At 43.3% G+C, this 24218-nt stretch overlaps 1 protein-coding gene across 4 annotated transcripts in view; it reads left to right on the plus strand.

Annotated features, from left to right (window-relative positions):
- Nucleotides 1–10689: 10689 nt before the first annotated feature.
- Nucleotides 10690–24218, plus strand: part of NTM (neurotrimin) — a 452901-nt gene continuing 439372 nt past the window's right edge. For 2 of the 4 annotated variants that reach the window (XM_019628244.1, XM_019628245.1), the window contains exon 1: nucleotides 10691–11835. In XM_019628244.1, coding sequence (XP_019483789.1) covers nucleotides 11669–11835 — 167 coding nt within the window. In that variant the 5' untranslated portion in view covers nucleotides 10691–11668. Of the gene's footprint in view, nucleotides 11836–24218 lie in introns of all 4 variants that reach the window. The other 2 variants (XM_019628243.1, XM_019628246.1) reach the window with 2 other exon arrangements.

Here is a 24218-nt window from a genome sequence, read left to right on the forward strand (position 1 = left end):
TATGATGCAATATAATACAGTAAAAAGTATTTTTGCATAAAAGTGATATTTCGTTATCCTTATAGCTGTCATAAAATGTTTGCCCCACATTTCTTTTTCACAAAATATCCTGATACCTATAGATAATAACCTCTAATATTATACTCCAAAATGTGTTGTAAAAACTCTAACTTGGGAGCCACTGGCCATGACTGTTTCCAATGTTGTTCTCCTGTGTTGTGAAAGAATAATCACTAGTCACCATTTGTGGAGTCTGTACCACATGCCAGGTACTTCATTGGGTACTTTACATGGACTATCTCATTTAACCTCCGCAGCAAATACATGAGGTAGGTGATATTCCTATTTAATAAAGGAGAAAACTGAGGCTCAGAGATGTAAGAAAATTATCCAAGATCACTCTGGATATTTGCTGAGCTTGGATTTAAAGTGAAAGCCACAAAACCTAAATCCATGCTCGGTTTGCTCCTTATCATTGTTACTTCTTCCAATGCTCAGAGTCCAGCAACTGAGAAGCACACTTTAGATGAATTTTCCTAAAATATGTTACGTTGTATTTGTCCACTTCTTTACACACCCACATAACTGGATTATTTGCAGCTCATCCATGTCAACTGAAGATTTAATTACTTAGGGAAACTTAATATCTGCTGCAAACTTGGGAGAATTCTCTATGAACTCCCTTTGACAGATCATTGATAAAAAAATATTACATTTGGTTTGTCCCAGCAACTCTCCCTTGGGGAATCTAGCATTAATACTTCTCCATATAGAAACATGTCAACCTAGCCTTGATTTGTGTCTTAGCTTTAAGCGAATTTTCTACTTTTGAAGAAAAATAGTATCCTCATTACCCAGTTTTTAAAAGGCATCTTTGACCCTGACACCTTGTCAAACCTTTTGTGAAAACCTAGGTAAATTATTTTCACATGTTGTCACTTATTCACATGTACACTCACAGTTTCCCCATTCTCTCTATCCCAGGTTTAAAGCTACCTGGGGATATTTAAGTCTGTTCCCAAGCCACTTAAAATTTTTTCTGACTTCCTGATTACCTTCAGTATTACTTGTAGTATGTTGAAAAACTAGATGAAGAAAGTGTACAAAAGTTTTAGGGAGATAAATCATTTCTTTCAAGGAGGGAAAGCCCACATCAACTCCCAGTTTAGAAGGGATGTGATGTTCTAACCGCAGTCTTCTCTGCTGCACTGTGAAAGGCTCTGAATTCCTAATGGTAATGAGTAAAGATGGACAGATAAAGTAAAAGCCAGAATGATGTACAAGCATACAGAAATGTGTTCCATTATTTCCTGAATTTCTAAAACTCAATAAAATAAAGAATAAAGAGCTATGAATACAAGAGATTTTTTAAAGACACTAGAAGGATTGTGTAGTGTCTTTAACTTAACACTGATTGAAGTAAAGAAAAAACATGGGAAGTGGGATGGTTTGTGTATTAGCTTAGTAAGAAATACAAAAAAACCATGGCTCCCATAGGCTGTGCAAATGCAAGCCTTCCACAAGCAAACAGTTGAGAATATGTTTAGTCCTCTTAAAAATGCATGGCATGCCTTCCCATCTGCTCACCTTCTCCTCATCCATTTGTTATATTCACTCCACCCATTTCCATCTCTTACGCCATCCATCCCTGCATCACCACCACCTCTCCAGGCCACGCAAGGCAGAGAGAGGGACCTATATCTTTTGAAGCCTTGGGGCAAATTATTTTAGTTTTAACCACTTCTTGAGGAAAATTAACTCAACTTGAACACTAACCCATCTAATTAGGTGTTTATCTTTAATCCACATGTTTCACTAGTAAACTGATTGGATGAAACCAGTGTGTGTGTGTGTGTGTGCGTGTGTGTGTGTATGTGTGTGTGTGTGTATGCACACACATGTGTGTAGTATAGAAGTGTTATAAATGTGTTATAATCATAGCAAAATAGCATCCCAGAAGTTCAGCTGGGACCACATTTATAATAAAAAATATTGATTGATTTCAGGGATAGCAAAGATCAGTTCTACCCAATTACACTCTCACTGACCTTCTAAAGCAGTGTGACTCCGGGATTATTTCACAGCATTTAGTCTTTTCTATACAACTGCTATTATAAAAATGTTCCTTGTCACCTATATGTGACAAATGTGTGTATACACATGTGTGTATACAGAATTTGCTATGTAATCAAAATGGCTTATCCTAAGAAAATCAGTAGAGACTGAGACAAAAACATAGCAGAATGAGTCTAAAATATGAAGTCCATATGGAAAACAAGACCACTAACAGAAAGGGGAGAGACAGGGGGAGAGAGAGAGAGAATTTTCCCAAATAAAACAGGAGAGGAGGAAGAGAAATAGAAAAGTGGATTAGATATAAGGAATGCACAATAGGCCCTTACTGGAGAGATGGGAAAAATAGGCCCCCAGAAAGTTAAAAAGACACAGGTTATAAAACTTACTAGTCCAGTTGACCTCTAAGGCCCTTCCAACCATGATATTCTAATAGTCTAGTCTTAAAATGGCTTAAATATTCTCTTTATGGCTGGATGCCTAGCGTAGACTATGATATAGACAGCCATGTTCCAGCTAGGCTTTAGGGGAAGATTCCCAAATGGGCAATTAATTTAGATTTAATAGGACAGTTACTGTAAGTTTAAATAAATGCCAGTTAAATATTAAGAGCATATTTATTGAAGATTAACATTGCTGGTTGCATTGTGGGATTTTCTTCTCCTTAAAGAAACTCTTTATCAGAAGACTTTTAATCTTCTTGGCTCTTCCATCAGCTTGCTTTAGATCCAGTACAGCTCATTTATTACTTTGTACAGTGGTTTTTCTGACTTTTGAAGTGGAAACCTTGGTGAATGAGGAGAGTGGAAGGACATGATGAGGAAGGCTATTTCTCTATAGGAGAAAATGATAAGCGAATATGAAGGATAAACTGAGTTTGGAAAGAGTGTTGAGAAGCATTTTAAAGCTATAGACTATTAGATTTGGAAGAGTCCTTGGAAGTCATCTAATCCAAACTCCTCATTTGAAGGAAAGTGGAAGTGACTTGGGAAGCTTTATACAGCCAGTAAGTGGCAGACTTGAGGCTTGAATGCAATACCCTTAACCCCAGCCCCTCTACTGAGCTGCTATCTTACTCTAGAATAGTTCTTTTAACTTTCAAAAGTGCATTAGCCCATTTGGATACATTAACAGTAGATGTTCTCAAAGACAAACTTGTCATGAAGATGTTGGTTCTTTTGACAAATGAAGAAGCTAAAAATTCAAGAAAGCAGGTGACCTACCTAAGGTGACAGCATGATGGTTTGAGTATGACTAGAACCAGATTTTCTGTTTTACAAAGTGATATTTACAAAATGTCGCCTCCAATAATAAGCACAATTCAGCCCATACTTATTGAGCAAATTCTTATCTCCTTATCCCTTACCTCTTCAGTTGCTGCTCTTGGCTAGGGAACAAAGAGTTAAGCCTCTAAAGAAAATGAAGAGGATTAAAGAAAAACGTGTAGTAGCTGACTGTTTAGAGAGAAAAGCATGCGGGACACAGGGAAGACAAGTTCTTCTGACAACAAATTTGGGGTTTTAATCTCAAGTTGGGGGCTGGTGAGCTTGCTGTTTAAAGAGCTCTTTGTAAATGAGAAGCCACCACCTGACTCTGCTTGGGCTGCATCATGGAAACATTAGAAATGTGTCTGTCTATGCATGTAGGTGAATGTCTGCGTGCAAACTTGCTACCTTGCACAGAGGGTACCAGCTAATCCTGAAGCACTGCCCCGGGATATTGAACAGTAGAAATGAGGAGTGATGAGTCAGGCACAGGATATTATCATCACATGACTAGTCTAAGATCTAGACCGAGGAGGCTTTGGATTCAGCCATCAAGCCTACAGGAGTATAGAAAGGCTAAAAGCTTCACTGGAAGGTGGTCAGAGGGCATTGCCCACCTTATGTTGGGATGGAGATGTCATCTTTTTTTTTCAGTCTATTTCACTACCTTTCAGGTATATGTGGAAACATGACAAATAAAAGTTCCCAGGGCCGTCCGAGTGGCTCAGTTGGTTAAGAGCTCGCTCAAGAGTGCGAGCTCTGAGCAACAGGGTCGCCGGTTTGATTCCCAGCCCGAGCTGAGCAGCCGCTGAGCTTCCAACAGGTGGCAGGATGGCTCAGCTAAGCAAAATAAATAAATAAATAAATACATACATACATACATACATACATACATACATACATAAATAAATAAAAGAAGTTCCCAGGCTATCACAGAAAGAGAAAGCCCTTTCCTCTTTCTCAAGCACAGCCTGTTTCCCACAGGCCTGCATCCTGTGTGCTTTTGGAGAACACTGGGGTTGTGACACTGGGGTGGGAGCTGGAGTGTCACCCCTCTTCCTGCCCTGTTTGAAGGCTAAGCCACTTCCCCTTATGACCACATCTCAGCGTGATGTTGCTGCTCTGTCTCTGGGATGAAACCCCTCAGGATGTGTACACAGATGGTGCTCACAGGCTTGTGCTCAGCGGGCTCCTGGATTCTGAAGGAATATCACGCCCAGAGCGCCAGTGAAGAAAGGGAGCACATCCACTGGCCAGTCCCACTGCAGAGGCACAGAGCTACCAGGTGTCCAGCCCCTGCTGTGTAATAGGCGCTGTGCTAAATTCCTTACGTCTCGTCTCATTTCATCCTCACACCAGCCCTGTGCAGTTGGTATCATTATCACCAATATTTTACAAGCAAGGTTAACTTATTTCCCCAGCGTCACCCAGTTAGTAATGGAGAATATGAGTGTTTGACTTCTGGTTTGTCTAATTCCAAATCCCATGGTCATTCTTAATCGATAAATATGTACTGAAAGAATCGATGATGGCATGAACACAGAATGTTGAAGCAGTTAGAGGTTTTCAATCAGACACAGCCCTTCAGACACACCCATCCTTCCTTTCTGTGAGCACCAACGAGGAATATAAAAGGCAGCTTCTGTCCATGCTCCCTCTGGGCTTGGGCTGTGGAGATTCTGTCCTGCTGCGTCTAGATTCCTGCCCTCACCCCCTGTCCTTTCATCCCCTTCTCACTTTTAAGTCCCCATTTAAAGTCACTTCCTTAGGGAAACATTTCCTGATCTTTCAGATTCCATGATAACCTTCTGTCATATGCATTCTTCCATTTTACACCTCATAGGGCTTTTCATAATTACATGCACTGTTTTGTAAAGTTCTTCATTTAATGTCCGCTCCCCTGGTGAGTGTCTTTAGTTGCGCAGTTGTGGCTGCCTCGATGTCCTGAATCCTCTCCCTTGCTATACAGTGTGCCTTCTAAGGGAGAGACCCACATTGGTTTGGTTTTGTCTCTCTTATCCACAGCTTCAATCCACCACATAGTGCATGGCTGGCATTTAGTATTTACTAAATGCTTGTTTGTTGAGTAGATGGATTTCTTCCCTACATTTATGAATCCTTGAGAGCACCCCTTCTCCCCCTAATGCCACTTTAAATGAAGCTTAGAAAACCATGGTCAGTGTCTGAATATCTGGACAAGTGTAATGGGACAAACTGTTCCAAAGGGGTAGGCAGATCCCAGCTTGTTTTTCTCAGCAACGAGAATGTTCTCAAGGGCTTACAGGGAGTGCAGGGTTGAGTTCATTATAATTTTAACAATCATGAATTATATACAAATAAAAGCACTGACAAAACCAATAGCACTCTATGATAAGCAAATTGAGGGCGGAGATTATGCATTTTATCTTTGTATCCCTAACTTCCAACAATTCCTGGTACACAGGCGGAGCTCAAAATCTACTTGTTAAAGTTTACTGAAAACACTGAATTCAGTTGAATAATTGGATACCCAGACATATAGTGGGCAGTAATGATATCACTTCTGCTATAAATCTCTCTTCCCAGTAGCCAAAGGAGATATTTTACTACTTAGTACTTATGAAGTGTCCTTACCTGGCAGGTATAGTGGAAAAACACCGGAACGAGAGCAGGAATCCTGAGTTCTAGTCCTGATTTACCAGTTAGTAACTTGATGTCCCCATGACAATTATTCCTCTGTTCTGGGGCTCAATCTCCGTTTATAAAATGAGAGTATTATACGAGTTGTGATAAAAAAAAATACAGTGAATGTTTAAATAAAAAATAATATTATAGTAAAAGACACATTACCATCAATCCCCCTCAAAATACTCTCCCTCACTTTAAGCACACTTATTCCATCGTTCTTGCCACTTTTTGAAGAAGTTCTAGAAGTCCTCTTTCATGAGTGTCTTTAGTTGCGCTGTTGTGGCTGCCTCCATGTCCTGAATCGATTCAAAATGACATTTCATGGTCATTTTTTCTTTGGGGAAGAGCCAGAAGTTGCAAGGTGCCAGGTCTGGTGAATAAGGTGGATGAGGACACACCATAATGTTTTTATTTGGCAGAAATTGCCATATACCAGAAGCGATGCGTAACACAGAGAGAGTGTTGTTATGATGGAGGATGATTTACAGCACACTTTAAAACACACCTTCTCTCAACCGTAGCTCACACCTGACTGACTGCACCAAACAAGTTGAAATTTGTCACACACTGTTTGAGCACCGCTTCCCATATTGAAGATCCCTGCTTTTCCGTTGGGTGGCACTCAGCAGCAGCATTCACTGTAGTTTTTTTATCATACCTCATGCTATACATCTTCCAAAGTCCCCTCTGACTGTATCACTCAGGGAATCCAGGGGCTTATTCTGAACCAAAATTGAGATGAGGAAATATTCTGCCATCCAGGCCCCTGGCTCTTGGGAAGTTCCTTTTTGGGTGTCTGCCTTTTGCTTTTTTTGGTGCATTGATTTTTATCATTCCCCCTGTTCCTTTTGACTTTTCTATCTAAATACGAATGGTTCTACTGATCATTTCTTCACTTTATGCATTTCTTAGGAAGCGTATGGCTTTCGAAGTCCACAGATAGTCGAACCTTTACCATTTCTTCATTTCTCCTTCTCCATTTTGTTTTTATGACCTCGTTTTTCTCTGTGGAGGCTTCTTCCCCTCTTTTGTTCTTCCTGCTAAAATCCTAACATGCTAGACTCTAGCCCAGCTGAACAATGACTTTTATTTTGATCCTATGTTCATATAGGAGGAAGAATGGCATGTGTTTTTCCAGAGCCCAGCCCTTCCCTCCTCCTCCAAAGGCATCTCTTCATCCAGATGGACACCACCTTTTCTGATTACACCTTCCAGCGTCTATTTGGTGCCATGCCACGCTAACCTCCCTGCATTTGTCATCTTCTTGCCTGCACTCCTATTTGGAATCTCCACCAGGAGAGGGGGGCCTTTAGCCTTTTTTGAGGAGAAGCAGAACTGGCATTTCTCAAGCTAGCGCTCTTCTTTTGGCCTGTGTGTGTGTGTAATAGTCACAGCTCTTTAGCTAACCCAGGCTTGCTGGAGGTAACAGAGTAAAACAAAAACAACAGCTCATTTCCCTTTCACTGGGAATTCTTCCCTATTCCAACCCTGCTGTAGTGCCTAGATGCTACCGCTGCCAGAAGTCTCTGTCTATTCCCGTTTTCTCACCTGCCTGCCAGCATTCCACAGTCTGCACAGCAAGCTCCTCTACACCCCTCCTTTGCAGTCACGAGATTATTAAAGGGAATATGATTGTTTTCTTTTTCTCAGGCAGTGTGTATATGTGTGCGCGTGCGTGTGTGTGTGTGTGTGTCTGTGTGTGTGTGTCTGTGTGTCTGTGAGCTTGAAAGGCATTGTCCTATAGATATTTTTATAACCTGAAGCAATTACAGCTGTCAGCACAGAGACAAGCTGTGACAAGTTGATTTATGTGTACAGTATATGTGTATGCAAGAGGGAAGGGAGGAAAGGGGGGGTGATGGGGGGAAGAAGGTGGAGGTGGGTGCTCATTAGGAATCTGCTTTCCAGGAGACAGAAAGGAAGTTGTTTCTATAAAGAACACAAATAATGAAATTGCTCTGACTGTCATCCCTTTTTCATTAACTCGGATATGCTGGGGAAAATAAAATAAATCCAGCAGTTTTTATGAAGCATGAGACAGGATATAAGATAAGCCACTAAATGTTGGTTATATTTAGGGATTAGGGATGGGAAGGGAGTTTATATACGATTTTGATCTTCATCTATTCAAACCACTTCAATAAGGAATTTGAAAGAAATGGATCTGCCTTGTTAATTGTGTGGGCACATTTGACCTTTCACCACTTTCTAAACTTCCATTTTTAAATATAAAGTTTGGATTCCTAGGTCCAAAGAACAGGCATGAGGTTGCGAGTGGCTTTTCTTTGTCCACCTGGAGCGTCACCTGAGCTCTGCTGGATTTCTTTTCAGCCACTGCTGGGATGCTGCAGCTTAGCCCTGTCCCTTCACGGCCAGAGACAACGATGGTCTGACTGTCTTAGATCAACTGCATGTAGCCTGGTATAAACTGAATATCTTAAAGAGCCCATAAGAAGAATTATTTTTCTGCCCAGCCATAATAATGAAGCGGTGGCAGGCAAAATGTATTAATAGAGCATCTCCCACCTTAAATGGATTTCTAAGTATTTTACTGTAGAGTTAATCATGTATGTAGGCCCCTTGGGAAGGCCTGTTGTTGTCATTATCCACATTCCTAGATGCAAAAACTAATGCTCATTTGTACCTACCTGGGAATTAGATGCAAGAGCCAGGATTAGAATTTATCACGAAAGGAATCATCGCTGCCATTCTCCAGCCTGCAGGGAAATGGCTCCAAGACAGAAGGAGCCCTCTCCTGCCTCACTGCTGGCCTTTGTTTCCACTTGAGATGGTGAAGATGAATATACAAAGAGGGGTTGGCAGGCGAACATGAGCGGTAGTTAAAATAGATGGATGGATGATTAGAGATGACTCTTTGGCTTTTGGGAAAGAAGAACCCCAAATTCAGCAAACTGAAAGTCAGCAAACATAATCTCCTGCTTTATGTCTGCTATCATGCTTAACTTGGTGAAATCGGTCAATTTCCTATTTGCACAATTTTCCATTGTAAAATGGAGATGAAATAGGGCCTTGCAAGAATGGACTAGTGCTAAAATGGGTGACTTCTCCTTTTCTTGAAAAAATATAAACAAATCTCACCTGCTCCCCATAGATATCATTTTTTTTTATCTTGGTAGTAAAATCTTTTGTTGTGGCCATACGTTAACAATCCACTTTTTTGGGGGGATGCTATGTATCAAATGGTCCCCATTGGCCAAAAGTAGCAGATGGGTTTCCCTGAGAATTTAATAGCAGAAAAAGTCATCATAGAAGAGTAGGGGAAAATGGACCTAATGATGGATTACTTGAGCTCTTCATTGTAGAGTTGCTCAACTTTTCATGGTCAACCACTCTGTGGCCAACTATTAGGAGAGAAAAGCCAGCCGGCTCTGTTTTTCTTTGTCACACTGGAGTTTGGCTTCTACATCTGCAAACCCGACATCACTCCCTACCAATCTAAAGTAGTTAGAGTGAATGGAATATGATGGGTGAAATGCTTGTGTCATCCCTAACACGCCTGTTACCACATGGAGGTTGTGGCTACTACTTGCATGGTATCAGGACTTTTATGGCACCAGGACCCTTATAGTTATAATGATTCTGTCTCTGGTGTTGAGATGGCTTTTGGGAAGGAACACTTTTCTGTTACTTAACAGTTATTATACTTTTGGCTTCCTTGCTGAGTTTGATATCCTAGGGAAACAAAATAAAACAAAACGAAGCCTCTGTTGCCTACCTTATCCCCAGAGAGAATGTGGGTCAGTGCAGTGAGCTCAGATCTGGAAGTCCCTGAGAAGACGGTATCCTAGTGTTAGCACGGCTGCGTGGGCTGGCTGCTCTGGGTGTCCCCCTTGCTCAGGAGCCAGGCCCAGGAAGGGGAACGCACCACATTCCATCACAGCTGAAGTTAAGGGAGAATTAAAAATGTAGATACTGAGGGACCGGCAGCATCCAGGGAGGGGAAGTGATAGGAACTGAGGCAAATCCAGATTTCACCCAGGTTTCAAGAATTTGAAAAGCACACCTCTTAAGATGAAATCAGCTCTGTAAGAGTGTGAAACTTGGGAATCCGCTGTATAAATAGAGCAAGTGGCTCACAATCATTCATCTGAATGAGCACTTTTGCAGGGCTAGCATCTTTTAATGTCGACAAAACAAGAATAAGAATGTAAGTCAGGGTCGGAACTTGACCAACATTTTGATGTGATTTTGCCAGTTTCGCACACTAAGAGGCTTTTGTGATTTTGCATTTGTCTTATGTATGAAAGATCTCTGTTTAGAACGGTGGTGTTGAGCCTCTGGTGTTTTAAAGTGGCTTTTGTGGGGGGTTGGTGGGATGGGCGTTGAGTGTTGAATACACATGAAATTATTCTAAAACACCCTCCCAACACTCTAACTGGTAGTGGAATTAATCCGATAATTTCAAAGGTGCATGTATGCATGCTGCAGGGTTTTCCTTTCCTAGTTAATTAGTTTGTGACCCTTATTAAGATGTCTTGGGCTTATTAAAACTGCATGGTAACTTTGCCTCTTTAATTTGGAAGTGACAGTTTTTCAAGGGGGAAATGGTTAAACTCTTCCCTTGGTTGGCGCACTGCCGCCGCGCGCCGCGGCGCGGCGGGGGTTAAGGTGGGCGCCCGCCCGCGCCCCGCGCCAGCCCGCCGGGATGAGCGCGCAGTCCGCCCGCTCGCGCGGCGCCGGCACCGGAGAAAGTGGCGGTCAGTGATAGAGCTGCTGCCATGACAACCCCGGCGGTCGGGGCCCGCGCGCGACGTGGCTGCTCCCGGGAGGAAGGCGGCGCGGAGGCCGGGGGCGGCCGCTGAGCTTGGCGTCCCCGCGGCTCCGGTGCCGGCTGCGTCTTGCCTTCTTCCCCAGCGAGCGAGCGAGTGAGGCAGGGGCCGCCGCAGTCCGCTTCCGCCCGGCTGCTCCTGCTTTGGCGGCCGCCGCGGCCACTGCCCTCGCCCGAGACCCGCCACATCGCAGCAGCTGCCGCGAACATTTCGGCGCCGAGGAAGTTGACCGAGGAGGCTGCGGCAGGATCCTCGGGTCCGGATCGCGCGAAGCCCGGTGCAGCTGCCTGCTCCTCGCACACCCCCTGCCGCCTCCTGGCGTTGCTCTACTTTTCATCCCTGCTATTGTTACAGATTGTTTTCTGCTGGCAAGCCTTCCTCTGAAACTTACAAAGAAAGTGTTGGATTTCCGCGTGTTCGAACTGAGGGATTGCAGACCACCTCCGGGTAGCCGGATCTAACCCGCCCCTTGTCCCCTTCGGGTACCAAAGTGCTTACTCCACTCCAAAGTGCCATGCATGAACTGTGAACGGGAAGACGGGACTACGGAGACCTGCCCACACCTTTGCTCCTGCCTCGCGCCTTCCCCTTTCGCGGCCACCGTCCCCGGCCGAAGCGGCACCGAGCAAGTCCCCGTTGGAGGCCCTCAGTGGAAACCGGTTCTCCGAAGCTGCAGCTCTGAGACTGGGTTTGGGGGAGGAATATTCGACTCGGAGGAGTCTGCGCGCTTTTCTCTTCCCCGCGCCTCTCGGTCGCCGCTAGTTCATTGCTCTGTCCCTGTGCTCACGCCCCCACCCCACCCACTTCCTGTGCTCGCCCGGGGGGCGTGTGCCGTGCCGCTGTCGGAGTTCTGGGAAGTTGTGGCTGTCGAGGATGGGGGTCTGTGGGTACCTGCTCCTGCCCTGGAAGTGCCTCGTGGTCGTGTCGCTCAGGCTGCTGTTCCTTGTACCCACAGGAGTGCCGGTGCGCAGCGGAGATGCCACCTTCCCCAAAGCTATGGACAACGTGACGGTCCGGCAGGGGGAGAGCGCCACCCTCAGGTAGGGAGCTGCCATTCTTCTGTGACTTGACAATGATTTGTGAGGGGGGTGGGGAGAAAGGGACCGGGGCGCAGGTGTGTCTACTGGAGAGGCTGGCAGGGTGGTTGCTGGTTTTCTGGGCTGCACAGTTCATGGATGAGCTGCGTGTTCTGCCCGGGGAATGTTGGTGGTCTCATAGGGAACGGCTCAGAGGTTCAGGAGATGAGCTGTTTTCCCAAAACTGGCTTCCTTGGCTCATGACTTGGTAAGCATGAGGGGTGGCTGGGCCAGGAAGTCGCTGAGATTGAGGACTGTGGCACTCCCAGGCTGGTGGCCATGGCGACTGGGGGCCTGGATGGGGCTCAGTGTGAATAGTCTTCTCTGAATTTGATGAGTCCCAAAGGATGCATCTGGCTTCCAGTGAATGCCCTCACTCTGCCCTAGCCATGGGGGGCTGCCAACCCAGTACCCTACTCTGGCAGTGCTGCTGTTTTTTCCTGGGCCTGACTGGCTTGGGCTTTCCTGGGTACCTTCATGCCATAAGCTGGTGGGCAGAGGGACATGCATTTCCTGTCTGAACATGGCTTTCTGAGGTTGAAGTCATGGAGATGAGTCTGATTTGTCTGTGAAAATATCATTTACTCTAGTTTACTGTGCTCTCTTGGTGCTGTCCACCAAAGCAGTCTGTGCACAACTTATCTATTGAACAGAAGCTGGGTTTCAGTGTTGAGTCCAGGCCTGATTGGCTTCTGGGGTTAAAGCTTACAGGAACCGGAAGAGGAAGAGAAGAAGAATCTTGGTTATGTTTTGTGTAAGGTAGTAAGACTCTGTCTCCCTGCTCAGTCTGCCTACTGAAATGCTAGCTCAATTTCCAGTGCCTACACACCACACCACTCACAGGAAGTCAATATAGAATTAGTGATTGTAATGGAATCTTACTCTCTGCAATTTTATAAGAGAGTCAGCCTGTGGTAGAAGTTGAGAAGATTCATGGGAAGAATGATTTGCCTGTATCTCTTTGACTTAATATGCCCTGTTAAGTAAAGTTTTCCAAACTGGGCCATTGAGCTAACCGTAAGGCAACAAATGTGGTGGCAGTATTCCCATCCTTTGCACATGAAGATTCTTGATGCTGGTGTCCACTCTTTTGTCCCTTGGTGACTGTACTTCTAAGATCGGATTGTTTGTGGATGATACACTTAAGGCAATACCCATGGGATAGGCATTGAGGAGAGAGTGTTGGCATTGCCAAAGGAATTGTGTGATTTAAGGACCCATGCAAGGCCTGTGAGCATCCCATGCTTCTTTGTCTTTGGGGAGCTAACCTCCATGACCCCAGTGAATTCCTAGTCACTCCTTCGTTCCTGAAACCAACCCCTTCCACTGAGCCCTTTAGGGACTATTTTGAACAAGGGTTAAATGTCTACCTGCCTCCCACCCTGAGATAACTGTGTATCTGCTTTACGAAGGGATATTGTGGGGCCTCCAAATCTGCCGTGAATTCAGATTGCTTAAGAGAAAAACAAGAATCAACCTCTAAAGCAATATAGTCGATGGTATTTAGTGTTCCCTGGATAGCCCCTTTGTCCCTAAACTTTGGCTGCAAGGAGTAACCCCCAAGAGATAAAATACAGACATTTGCACAGGGAGAACATTTTAGAAACAAATGGGATGGTATTTTCAAGGAGAAGATGGAAGGTAGAGATTTGGAGATAAAGAAATAGCAAAGAGGCCCTGACAGATAATAGCCCCCATATTGTAGGAACAGTGAAGGGTGTTGGACAGTCCAGAATCTGGTCTCCAGAAAGCAGTCCCCTAGGCTCATGAGACTCAGAACTCTCTAGAGACTGGCTGAATTTAGCATATGCTTAGCCAGGGGCTGGGCATGAGTTAGGAGCAGCTTCCCCTTAAAATCACATTGTCATGTCCTGGCTGGCTCCTCTTTGTCCTTCCTTCCATGCCTCTTTCTTTCTCACTCTGGGGTCCCCCTCCCTGTCTCTTTCAGGCACTAATGTTTGTTTGCATTTTTCACATATACTTTAAACACACTGGCCTAGTCGGGGTGTCGATGGCGGAAATGGGATATGGAGGGGCTTCCTGTCTAGACCCAACCCAGCCATGGCATAAAAAGGTCCTCCTGGAACATTCTGTGCTAGCCCCTGGGGCTGACTGTGTTCTTGGCATCAGGAGAAAGACCCTCCCCGTGGATGGAGCATTACAGGGCAGGGATTAGAGGAACTCAGGTCTGCCTGACACCAACCCATTGATTATGGGTCTGATCTAGATGGGAAGCAGGTAGCAGGTGTAGCAAGCAACCTGCACAGAGGATGCACCTGCCTCAGTAAGATGACCTTTATTCTTCTCAGGCTCTAATGTACTAGAATAAGGAAGGGCCATCATGTTGGGGTGTACTTTTGTGGAGTGGGAAGCCCTTGAACCCTCAAACACAGGTTGTGCCTTTTGTAATTCTGTGTACAGAGGAGCAAGTAAGAATTTCAGAATCTATTTTGTTTGCATAAAATTTGCTAAATTTTCACATAACCTGATTCCAGGTTGCAGCAATCTAGTGATTCAGGGCCCAGGGTTATTTTATTTTTGTTTTTCTTTATGTATGCTCGTATGTGGGTCTTTTTCTTTTTTCCTCCCTCTCTCTTTCCCCCCTCCCTTTCTTTCATCTTGTTTTTGTTCAGCATGTGACCAAGCTATAACGAACCACATAGGGAGGCCCTAAGCTCCTCTGCTGTACCCTGGAGAGCCACCCTATCCACGTCGCTGTGGGTGACAATGAGGGTGATGCTTGTAGTTTTCTTCTTAACCAGCAGAGGACTTTTTGCTCTAATTTCATTTTATTCTGCTTTGTTCTCACCAGTTTCATTTTGGGAGGATCTTTGCCAGTCCCCAAAGAATGAATGCTTCAGAAGCAGATTCTAATGTAAGGAAACTTTTACAAATGTTTTATTTCATCTAATTAGCGCTAATGATCTTTGTGGAGGTATTAGGAAACCTTTCACTTAACATGCCATCCACAGCCTGAAAAGAATTGCAAACAATTTGCAATCTCTCACTCTTTCTGCCCTCCTGCTGATAGTCTATCTGCATCTTTTTAAAAAAGGGACAGTTTACATAAAACAATGTACAGTGATAATAATAATAACCAAGGTGTATTGAGCACTCACTATGTGTTAGGGAGTATTCTAAATCTTTTATATAGTACCTCACCCATCATCCAACTTCATAACATTAGCATTTAACCCTAATACAAACCCTGTGATGCAGGTGCTATTATTATCCTCATCTTACAGATGAGGAAACTGAGGCATGGAGAGTTGACATCTTTTGATTAAGGCTACACACATAGTTTTGAAACTATATTGCGAGGCACTAGTAATAATAATGTGGATAAGGTGAATACTCTGTCAATTATTGGCCACTTACTGTGTGAAACATTTGGTATGCATAGTTAACGTTTAATCCTCATAACAACTCTCTGAACTAGACTTAATTATCCCCATTTTATAGATGAGGAAGCTGAGGTCCAGAGGGAAATTCACCTAAAGCCACACAAGTTAGCAAGCGGCAGAGCTGGGATGCTGACTTAGGATTTTACTCCTTGACTTTGTACAATGAGCTTTCCCCACTGACTTCTGTGTTCTCCTGATTTCTCGCTGGTGCTTAATCTCTCTGCCTGACTCATTTCAGCTTGGATGCTGTCTTGCAATGTTGTTTAAGTCTCTGTCTTCTTTCTCCACTTGGACTGGGGAGCAGCCAGCTCTCGGGAAGCAGAGACCATGCCTCGTCATGCTGTGAGCGCTGGGTGTTTCCAAATGTTTACTGAACAGATGCAATGAAGGAAAACAAAACAAAAATATCTCCCAGCCTATATTCAATACCACATTTCTCTATCATTGTATTTTAAAATACAACTGTGGTCAACCAACAAAGATTTATTGAGTGGTTCTTACACGAAGGGCACTGAGCTGGGTGTTGGGGTGTGAAAAGGCATGAGGTATGGACTTCGCATCCAGGGCATTGGGTCCAACTCAAAAGGCTGGACTGTGGACAAAGACGTAATTAATGGTTGAGGCAGAGGGTGTCCATTCATAAACTGTTGATATGGGATCAGAGAAGAGTGACCTCTCTCCCAGGGGGCGAGACTGAACGCCTTTGTTGGGAATGCTGTGAGAACAGCAGAGCCTGGGATGCCTAACTGTTGGTGTCATTAATTAGAGAACTGCTCTAAGCATCCATGTGTTACTTGGTGATTTGGTTGAATGCGCTTCATGTTTTTAGATGGTAGATTCTCCAAATATTTCCTTGGGATCATCTGGTTAGTGAGTATCAGAGGCTGAGCTGTACCTGCTGTCATGTGTCTAGACTGTAGGCTTGGCCACTACTGGATGATTTTTTTATTTTTTTTTGGAATGGGGTGAGTTAAGAATAAAAGGTCTGAAAAATGTACGAGATTGAAGTTGAATTTTGATATATAATAGCAGTTCCATGGAATAGCATAGAATAATGTGGTTTTGATGCTTGAGAAAACCCATGGAGTCCCCTTCTAGATGTTGGAAGCTGTGCCACTTTATTTGTATCATATAAAACACTTAGCATTTTGTTTTATAAGCATATGGATTCTGTTAATCTCTCTAGCTACTCTATGGCCTCTTGAGGACAGAACTATGCCTTCTTCAGGTTCACATCCCAATATATAGCACAGGACCTGGACCAAGGTTTTGCTCATAAAGTCTGAGCGACTGTCCTCCCACCCGTCACTTCACTTACTCTGCGATAGACATCTGGCTTTCTTTCTGTTTTGAGAATACAGAACACTTATTCTTGCTGCAGAGCTTTCCACTTGTGGTTCCCACTGTTAGGAATACCCCTCACTAGGTTTTCCCATGGATGGTTGTTTATCATCTTGGCCTCAGCTCACATGCAACCCTTCACTGAAGCCTTTTCTGACACCCACATAAAAATAATCCCCTACCGTTTCTACCAGCCTTACACTAGCATGTCATCCTGAATTATTTCTTCAGAGCACTCACTTGTATCTGAAAGTGCTCCCTTTCATCTCTTTGGTTATGTGCTTATGATCTGTCTTCCCCAACTGGACTACAATTTCCTTGAAGAAAGGTACCTTCTCTGTCTTATTCTGCACTGTGTAAACAGCGTCTCACATACAGAAGGTACTCCAAAAATAGTTGTTGGATGAGTAAATGAAGGAATGAAAGTCTGAGATCACCATCTTCTTCCCCTTGCCCTTCTCTGTCCCTTTTCTTAGTGGCTGTGTGGTGTCCTTGCCCGGACATGTCCCTGGCTCCCTGTCCTTTTTGTCCAGGATGTGCAGCTATGTGAGTTGTTCTGGAAGAGGTTACAGATACACATTCGTAACTGAGCTAGTGTCTTTCTCTCCAGGACACAGACGGGCTGTGTGAGTTGTCTGTTATTTCATAGCTGCATCCATGAAACATGCCTTCTTTCTGCCAGGTCACTTCCCTATGCAGTTCTTAAGCCTTTGAAGAAATCCTACTCTCCGATGATGTGTTCAGTCCAGGTGGAGCTCAGAGAAATTAGCATTTTCAAGAAAAGAAGGGATGCAGAGAAGCACCTCCCTGCCCATCCTTCTTTCTCTCTATTTGAAGTCTGCTGGCAGTGGTTGTCTCCTGGTGTAACTATTGATCTGTTGTTTATGAGTTAACTCATTCAGAATAGCAATGCCACTCAGGAAGCATGTGCTGTCCTGACTGCCCTGCCCCCTCCTAGGACTCAGCACTATGTGCTCACCTCTAGGGCCTGCCAGGCATCCAGCTGGTGGACCATGGCTCCAAAGAGCATGGACAGAGGAGGCCGTGGAGGGAGGCTCCTGGAAGCACAGTAAGTGTGTTGAGAAGCCAAAACCCAAGACGGGAAAGCTAAAATCCAACCAACTGTGGGGCAGAAGGACAAGGAGTATGCCAGTTGTCAAGGGAACCTAAAGAAGAGTACAGATGGACAGCCTAGCTCTCCAACACTCCTCACCTACAAGTATGCGTGCTTTGCAGAAACATTTCTCTTTTCTTTTGCGTTTGAAAGGATTACAGAGACCAGGGAGTTCAACCACCTGCTTTGACAGATAATGAGGCTAGTGATAATCAGTCTCGCACAAGGATGTCTCTCTGAAAGGCTGAGAAGGAGCTGACATCCAGTCCACACTTGATCGCTTGGCTGTGAGCCCTAAGCTAGGGCTACCTGTGTCTGAAAGAAGGGCCCATTTTCCTACTAAGTACAAAAGCATCCTGCTGACTGTGAGTGTTCCTGAGGCAATTAGCTAACATTTGTTACCATGCTCTCTCCTAAATGCTGGTTTTGTTTGGTCCTAAAGCGTGCCTTCTTAACCCTTAAGCTCTGCCTCTGATTCTGTATGGGACAACCCCACTTGCTAGGTGTCAGGTTGCTAAGCACTCTACTGGCAGGGTCTTATTCAATCCTCATAGCTGTTCTGAGAGATGGATGCTATTACTATTCTAATTTTACTGATCAGGAAACCAAAGGACTGAGAGGCAAAGTGAAGCATTGTCCCAGATCCCACAGTCAGATGGCGGCTGAGCCTGAGACTTGGAACCAGTTATGTCTGACTTCTAGGCTAGTTCTTTTTTTTGTATCATAGGAATTCCCTCATTCTATCCCTTCTTTTCTTCAGTGCCAGGTTCTTCTCTTCCAAGAAAGTGAATTTGGTTGTTCCTTCCTTCCCCTGGAGCACAAGAATCACTTTTCTAGATGTATTTTTGGGATGGGGGAAGGGGGTGTTTAAGGTTTTATGTAGCCTAGGCATGGAGACACAGAGAATGACCCAGCTGGCCTCTAGGGGTCCCTTCTTGTCAGGGAATCCTGGAATCTCTGTATTTTATTCCAGGTTCTTCCCCCAGCTTTTTGCTTTAGGTAGCAGTGATGTTGGACTCTCTTACAGAGAGTTAATAATTCTTCAAACATTACCATGTATTTCTCTGAAATGGAACATTGAACAAATCTAAGTAGAAACACAATTCTATGCAGAATCCGAACGCCGGCATATCTGGATGCCCTGGCAGTGGGGGACAGAATGGGTGGAGCCTTGACCTATAAATTTCCTTCTTTGTTGTACTAGAAATAGGATCATTGGTGTCTCTCCTGGGGAATCTTGAAAAAAATTTACAGTTAATATTAATAGCATATTTATTCTCTTAGGTTCAAAGTCTCCACGGATGGGTAAAATATAACATTACTCTTGCATTGTTTGAGGTCATTTTGCTACCTCGGGAGCAGGTTGATGGATTTCCACTCTGTGTAATAGATTATTGATGATAAACAAATAATACCATTAGCATCATATAGATTGCCACATAATCCTAGTTTTAGGAGATCAAGAATTGTTTGGGTTTAGGATGCAATTTCAAGTTGCACATGTAAGCCCAGAGAGAAGAGTAACCATAGGAATGTTTAATGGGGGTGCAATTGATGGAGACAAAGAGCGCCAACAAATATGACTTTACTAACTCATATTCCAACAGGGGTGGTATGCTAACAAGAAAACAGACTGGGAGGCAGGATTCTGTTAACCCTGCCTCAAGTCCTTTCTCTGTGTGATCTTTGGCAACAATTTTGAATCCCTTTGTATAGAGGACAGTTATTACCTACCTCAGAGGGTTGTTTTGGATTAAAATGAAATAGTGTACACAAAGCCGAGTGTATAAGTGTAACCTTCTTTTAACATGTACATACATACATACATGAGTGTGTATGTATAATATTCACACATTTAACAATTTTCATTATGAGCTATTATAGCTTAAACACCCATATAGCTAAGCTTTAATAGATATACTGTGTCTTCCTTTTCTGAAAGATCTTGAAGAGAGGAATGTCTCTATAGCTACCTGCAATTCTACTTTTCTATGTGTTTTTCCTACACATATGTTGAGATTCTAGGAATTTTCTTCCGTTCAAATAATTTCTTGAGCTATTTTATTTCAGAGAAGGAGTGTCAAGAAAAGTATTTCTTTATTTTTCATTGCAAGATTGTTGCATAGCAAGTTATGACAGTTCATGGCTCTGAAGATGAATTTCCTACCAGAACAGACCATAAGGAAGAGTCTGTGGGGCCAGGTTATCTGAAACAAATAGTGGGGTCAAAAATGCACATACAGGTTTAGAATTTGTAGACCCTTTTTCCTTGGAAGACTGATTTTTCTATGATAACCCACTAGAGTAAGCAGGCAAAACAAGTGCTTGAAGGGTGAGGTTGAGGGAGGGCTTAAGCCCTCTGGCTTTACTGTTCTCTGATTGTGGTTTTTATTATTATTATTATTATTATTATTATTATTATTATTAATATTAATTTCTGGTGTACAAAGCAATGCGATAGTTATCTTTTTCACCCCTCACACAGTGACAACACCCCTCCCCCACCCCCAATATCATACATATCTATTACAATTCCATTGACTCCATTCCCACAATATACTCCACATCCCATGACTATTATATATGTATTAAATTATAGCTGACATATAATATTATTCAATGGCAGCTTCAGATGTACAGTGCAGTTGGTCAGGCCTCTGATAGTGTTTTTTCCCTTCACTCACATCGCCTATTCATTGAGAGGCTAGCTCAGGGCTTGCATAGAGATGGTGAAAAGAGAAAAGAAGCCTCCTTGCATTTGGTAACTTTTCTTATGTGCAAATCTGGGGCAAGACCAGTATGTCTGGCGTTAGAAACTGACCTTGGAATTCACTGACAGAACCACAGACATAGCCTTTTTCACTTCAACCCTATGCCATGGGGATTAAATTGGTCTAAATTATATAAAGGAGTCTCAATATTTCATGATATGTTTTTTTCCCAAATCTTATTGATTCATGTGGTCGAGTTATTTGGAGTTATTTGGGTACATTTGGCCAACTTGCTGTCTTATCAGTGTGAGATGTTTTGGCTTAGGAAGGATTTAGGGGGTTAGATTTGTCTTAGAAAATGAACACATGAAATAATCTTATAATCTTGCTGATGCTTTTTAAAAACATTACAATTTTAATGAAAAAAGCGTCAACCACAAGACTGATGGAAAATGACAAAACTGAAATCAACTCTCAGATAAAGTTTTGTTGGCTCCTTTTTTGTTGGCTCATTTGAGGCAAAGGAAGATATGATTGTGTGAAAATAATTTCTTGATCTCTGACTTTCAAACAGGCTCTAATGTAGTAGAAAAGTGCTCTAATGTAGTAGATGAGTAGAAGAGTGCTCTTACACTTAGAATAATCATCTTGGGGACAATTTACTCATCAGGAAAGCTCAATCCAAAACAATTCTAACCAGTCAGAACCAATGAGGAAGAAAGGAAGAAAGAGAATAAATGCAAATATTTTTAATTTGGCACAGTAGTTATGCATGAAAACTGGAAAGAGCCCCCAACAAAAAAAGTATGACTCATGTTTTTGCAGTACTTGCTTTACTGTGGTTGTTTGGACTGGACCTGCAATATCTCCAAGCTATGCGTGTATCGAGGAGGCCAATTCAGAATAGGAATTTAATTAGAATTGATTACCCTCATTTTCCTAAGAGACTATCAGGACAAACCTTATTGTATCTTACTTCTCAGTTATTTTAGCTACCTCAGAAGTCAAAGACCCCCCGGCCATGTATTATTGTTTAGATTCATATTACCATTGGTCCTGTACATCCAATAACCTGATCCAATTGCAAACCTCTCTCTAATCCTCTAAGCATTTCTACTCTCTGGTCATTATGACCTATCACCAGCAAAATCCCTCTTCTGAGAATGGTCTCATTTTTTTTTTTTTTCTCTTAAGCTGGAACTTCACCTGTTTCATGGGTTATTTCCACTCCTATATCCTCCTTGCCTCTAGGCCTGAAAGTTGGATAAATGTTCTCCTTGCTGCTCTGTGGCTGTTGAACATTCTTTCTCCATCTTTCTTAAAATCCTCAGTTACATTGGAGCACAGCCATATTACCCACAGCTTTTTTCTGGCTGGAATCTATTATCTCTCCTGACCAACCTCGGTCACTCGGTAGCTCCAGGTGGCACATCCTAGTGTTGCTCTACAGATCAGCGTATGGCTCAGACATTTCAAACTTCGATGTATCCCAACCACTGCTCTTGATACCAGCCCCACGTGACCCATGCCAAGCCACCACCAATTTATCTTCCCTCAATCTGTCCCTGTTTTAGGAATGGGCACCACTATTCATCTAGCTGTTTACACCCCTGACCTAATAGATACTTTGTTTTCTTTCTCTCTTATGCTATGTTTAATCCACCAATAAATTCTTTTTGTCATTACTTTTAAGATATATCCTGCATCAGGCTACTTTTCACCGTCTCATATGCTACGTCTGTGGTCAAATCCGCCATCAGCTCTCTCCTGGACTACTCCAATAGCACCTCATCTGGTCTTCCTTCTTCCACTTCTGCTGGCACCGAGTAGCCCGAGTTATCACGTAGGAACATAAATCAAATCACATCACTCTGTTCAAAACCCTACAGTGGCTTTTTAGAATGAAATGCAAACACTTCAGTGGTATAAAAGGCTTTTTATTTCCTGGTGCCCTTGTGCCACCTTTAGTCATCTTCCTGCCCCACTCACAAGGATGCAGTCCAGTGAACTTCTCTGTTGTTTCTTGAACCCACCAAGTTCATTTTTGCCTGAGGACATGCTTTTTCCTTCGCCAGGGCCCACTGCAGTGTTGAATGGAAGGATTCTTCATAGCATTCATGTCTCTGTTCAAATACCCCGTCCTCAGAGAACACTTTCCAGACCGTGATGTTGGAAATAGTTATACCCCACTTCCACAACACTCTGCCCCCTACCTAGCTTTAATTTTCTTCATAGCTCTCAACAGTTATAAACCTCTGTTATTTATTTACCTATTGCTTATTTATTGCCTGTTCCACAAATGCAAGATCTGCCAGGCCACTGACTTTATTGCTCTCATTTATAGTGGCAAAATTACTACCTGGAACATGGGATATATTAAGGAATATTTGTTGAGTGAATGAAAAGTTTATTAGGAATAATAGTAAGCTGTTAATAGTAAAAATTCTTTATCTTTTATTAGAAAACACAGATTCAGGCCTATCTCTGCCTTGACATCAGTTTGGGTGTTCTTAAACATCTCCGATAGGGCGTGTGACCTAGCATTGGTTTTGTCTTCTAGAACAGTGAGTGGAATAGGACACTGGGCAGGGATCACTGGGGCAGAGTGACACACTTCATAAAATCTACACGTGCAGAATCTACAGGACCTTTACATTTCCACTTTCACAAGAAGTTTTATAGAAAACCCAATAAACACTTGAAAATAAGGATCACTGGTAGTTTCTAGCGCTTAAGGCCTACACATTTGGGGGCAAAGGAAGGAAGTCATAGTCAGGCAGAAATCAGGCTGTGAGCCTGAAATTTAACACATTATTTAGTATTCATTTTTTTATTGTAAATTTTGTTTTATTAAGGGACTTTTACCTTGAGGCTGTGAAGCATAGTAATTGAATGCAGGGTATAGAGCCAGACCCCTTCCTGGGTTCAAACCCTGGTTCTACCACCCCCCAGGTGTGTGACCTTTGGCACATGGCTTCTCCTCACTGGGTCTCAGTTTTGTCATCATTTAAGGGAACTAATAACAGGAGTATTGAGCCAGGAGTGAAATATGAAATATTTAGGGCAGTGCCTGGCACTCAGTGATAGCTTTACACAGCTGGGCAAGGACCAGCATGAAATGCATGTGCTGTCAGCAAAGACCACTGTTTTGAATGTCATGATCCTGGGAGCGCTGTAGAGAGATTCACAGAGCAGGAAATGGGGCTAAGTGCAAATTCTGCAGCTACAACCTCATCTTTCTGGTGGGGTGATTTTGAAAAAAATCTTGGGAAGTGTCATTGTTTTTGGAATGTGAGTAGTGGTCTAGGGTTAGGGCGACCTGCCTTTTAGCTCTGACTCTGTCTCAAATCACCACGGGATGCTGCTAAGAAAATTAGCTTGTCCAGGCCTCAGTTTCCCTGTGTCTGAAACGAGCAGACAGGGCATGATCTGCACTGCTCTGTGCAGTTCTTTACATTTGAGGAAGAGATTCTTAGCTGTTTAAAAATACATGTTTGTTCTCCTCCCTAGGCACAAAACTTGATTGCATTTCTCAGCCTCTTTTGAATTTAGTACGGTCATGTGACAGAGTTCTACCCATAGGAATATGAGCAAAAGTTATATGTGGATTGGCCCATAAAAAGCTCCCAGATGAAATACCTCATGCTGTTTCTCCTTATGCCATCTGGATGTTGATGTCCAAAATTACCTTGGAAACCTGTGTCCTATTTGGCAGAAGCTCCTTCAGCCAGGTGCAGAGTGCCTGCATAGAACAGGGCTTCCACTTCTGCCCTGCCA

Source organism: Hipposideros armiger, unplaced genomic scaffold (genome assembly GCF_001890085.2).
Source record: "Hipposideros armiger isolate ML-2016 unplaced genomic scaffold, ASM189008v1 scaffold_767, whole genome shotgun sequence".
In the NCBI taxonomy this organism is placed as follows: domain Eukaryota; kingdom Metazoa; phylum Chordata; class Mammalia; order Chiroptera; family Hipposideridae; genus Hipposideros; species Hipposideros armiger.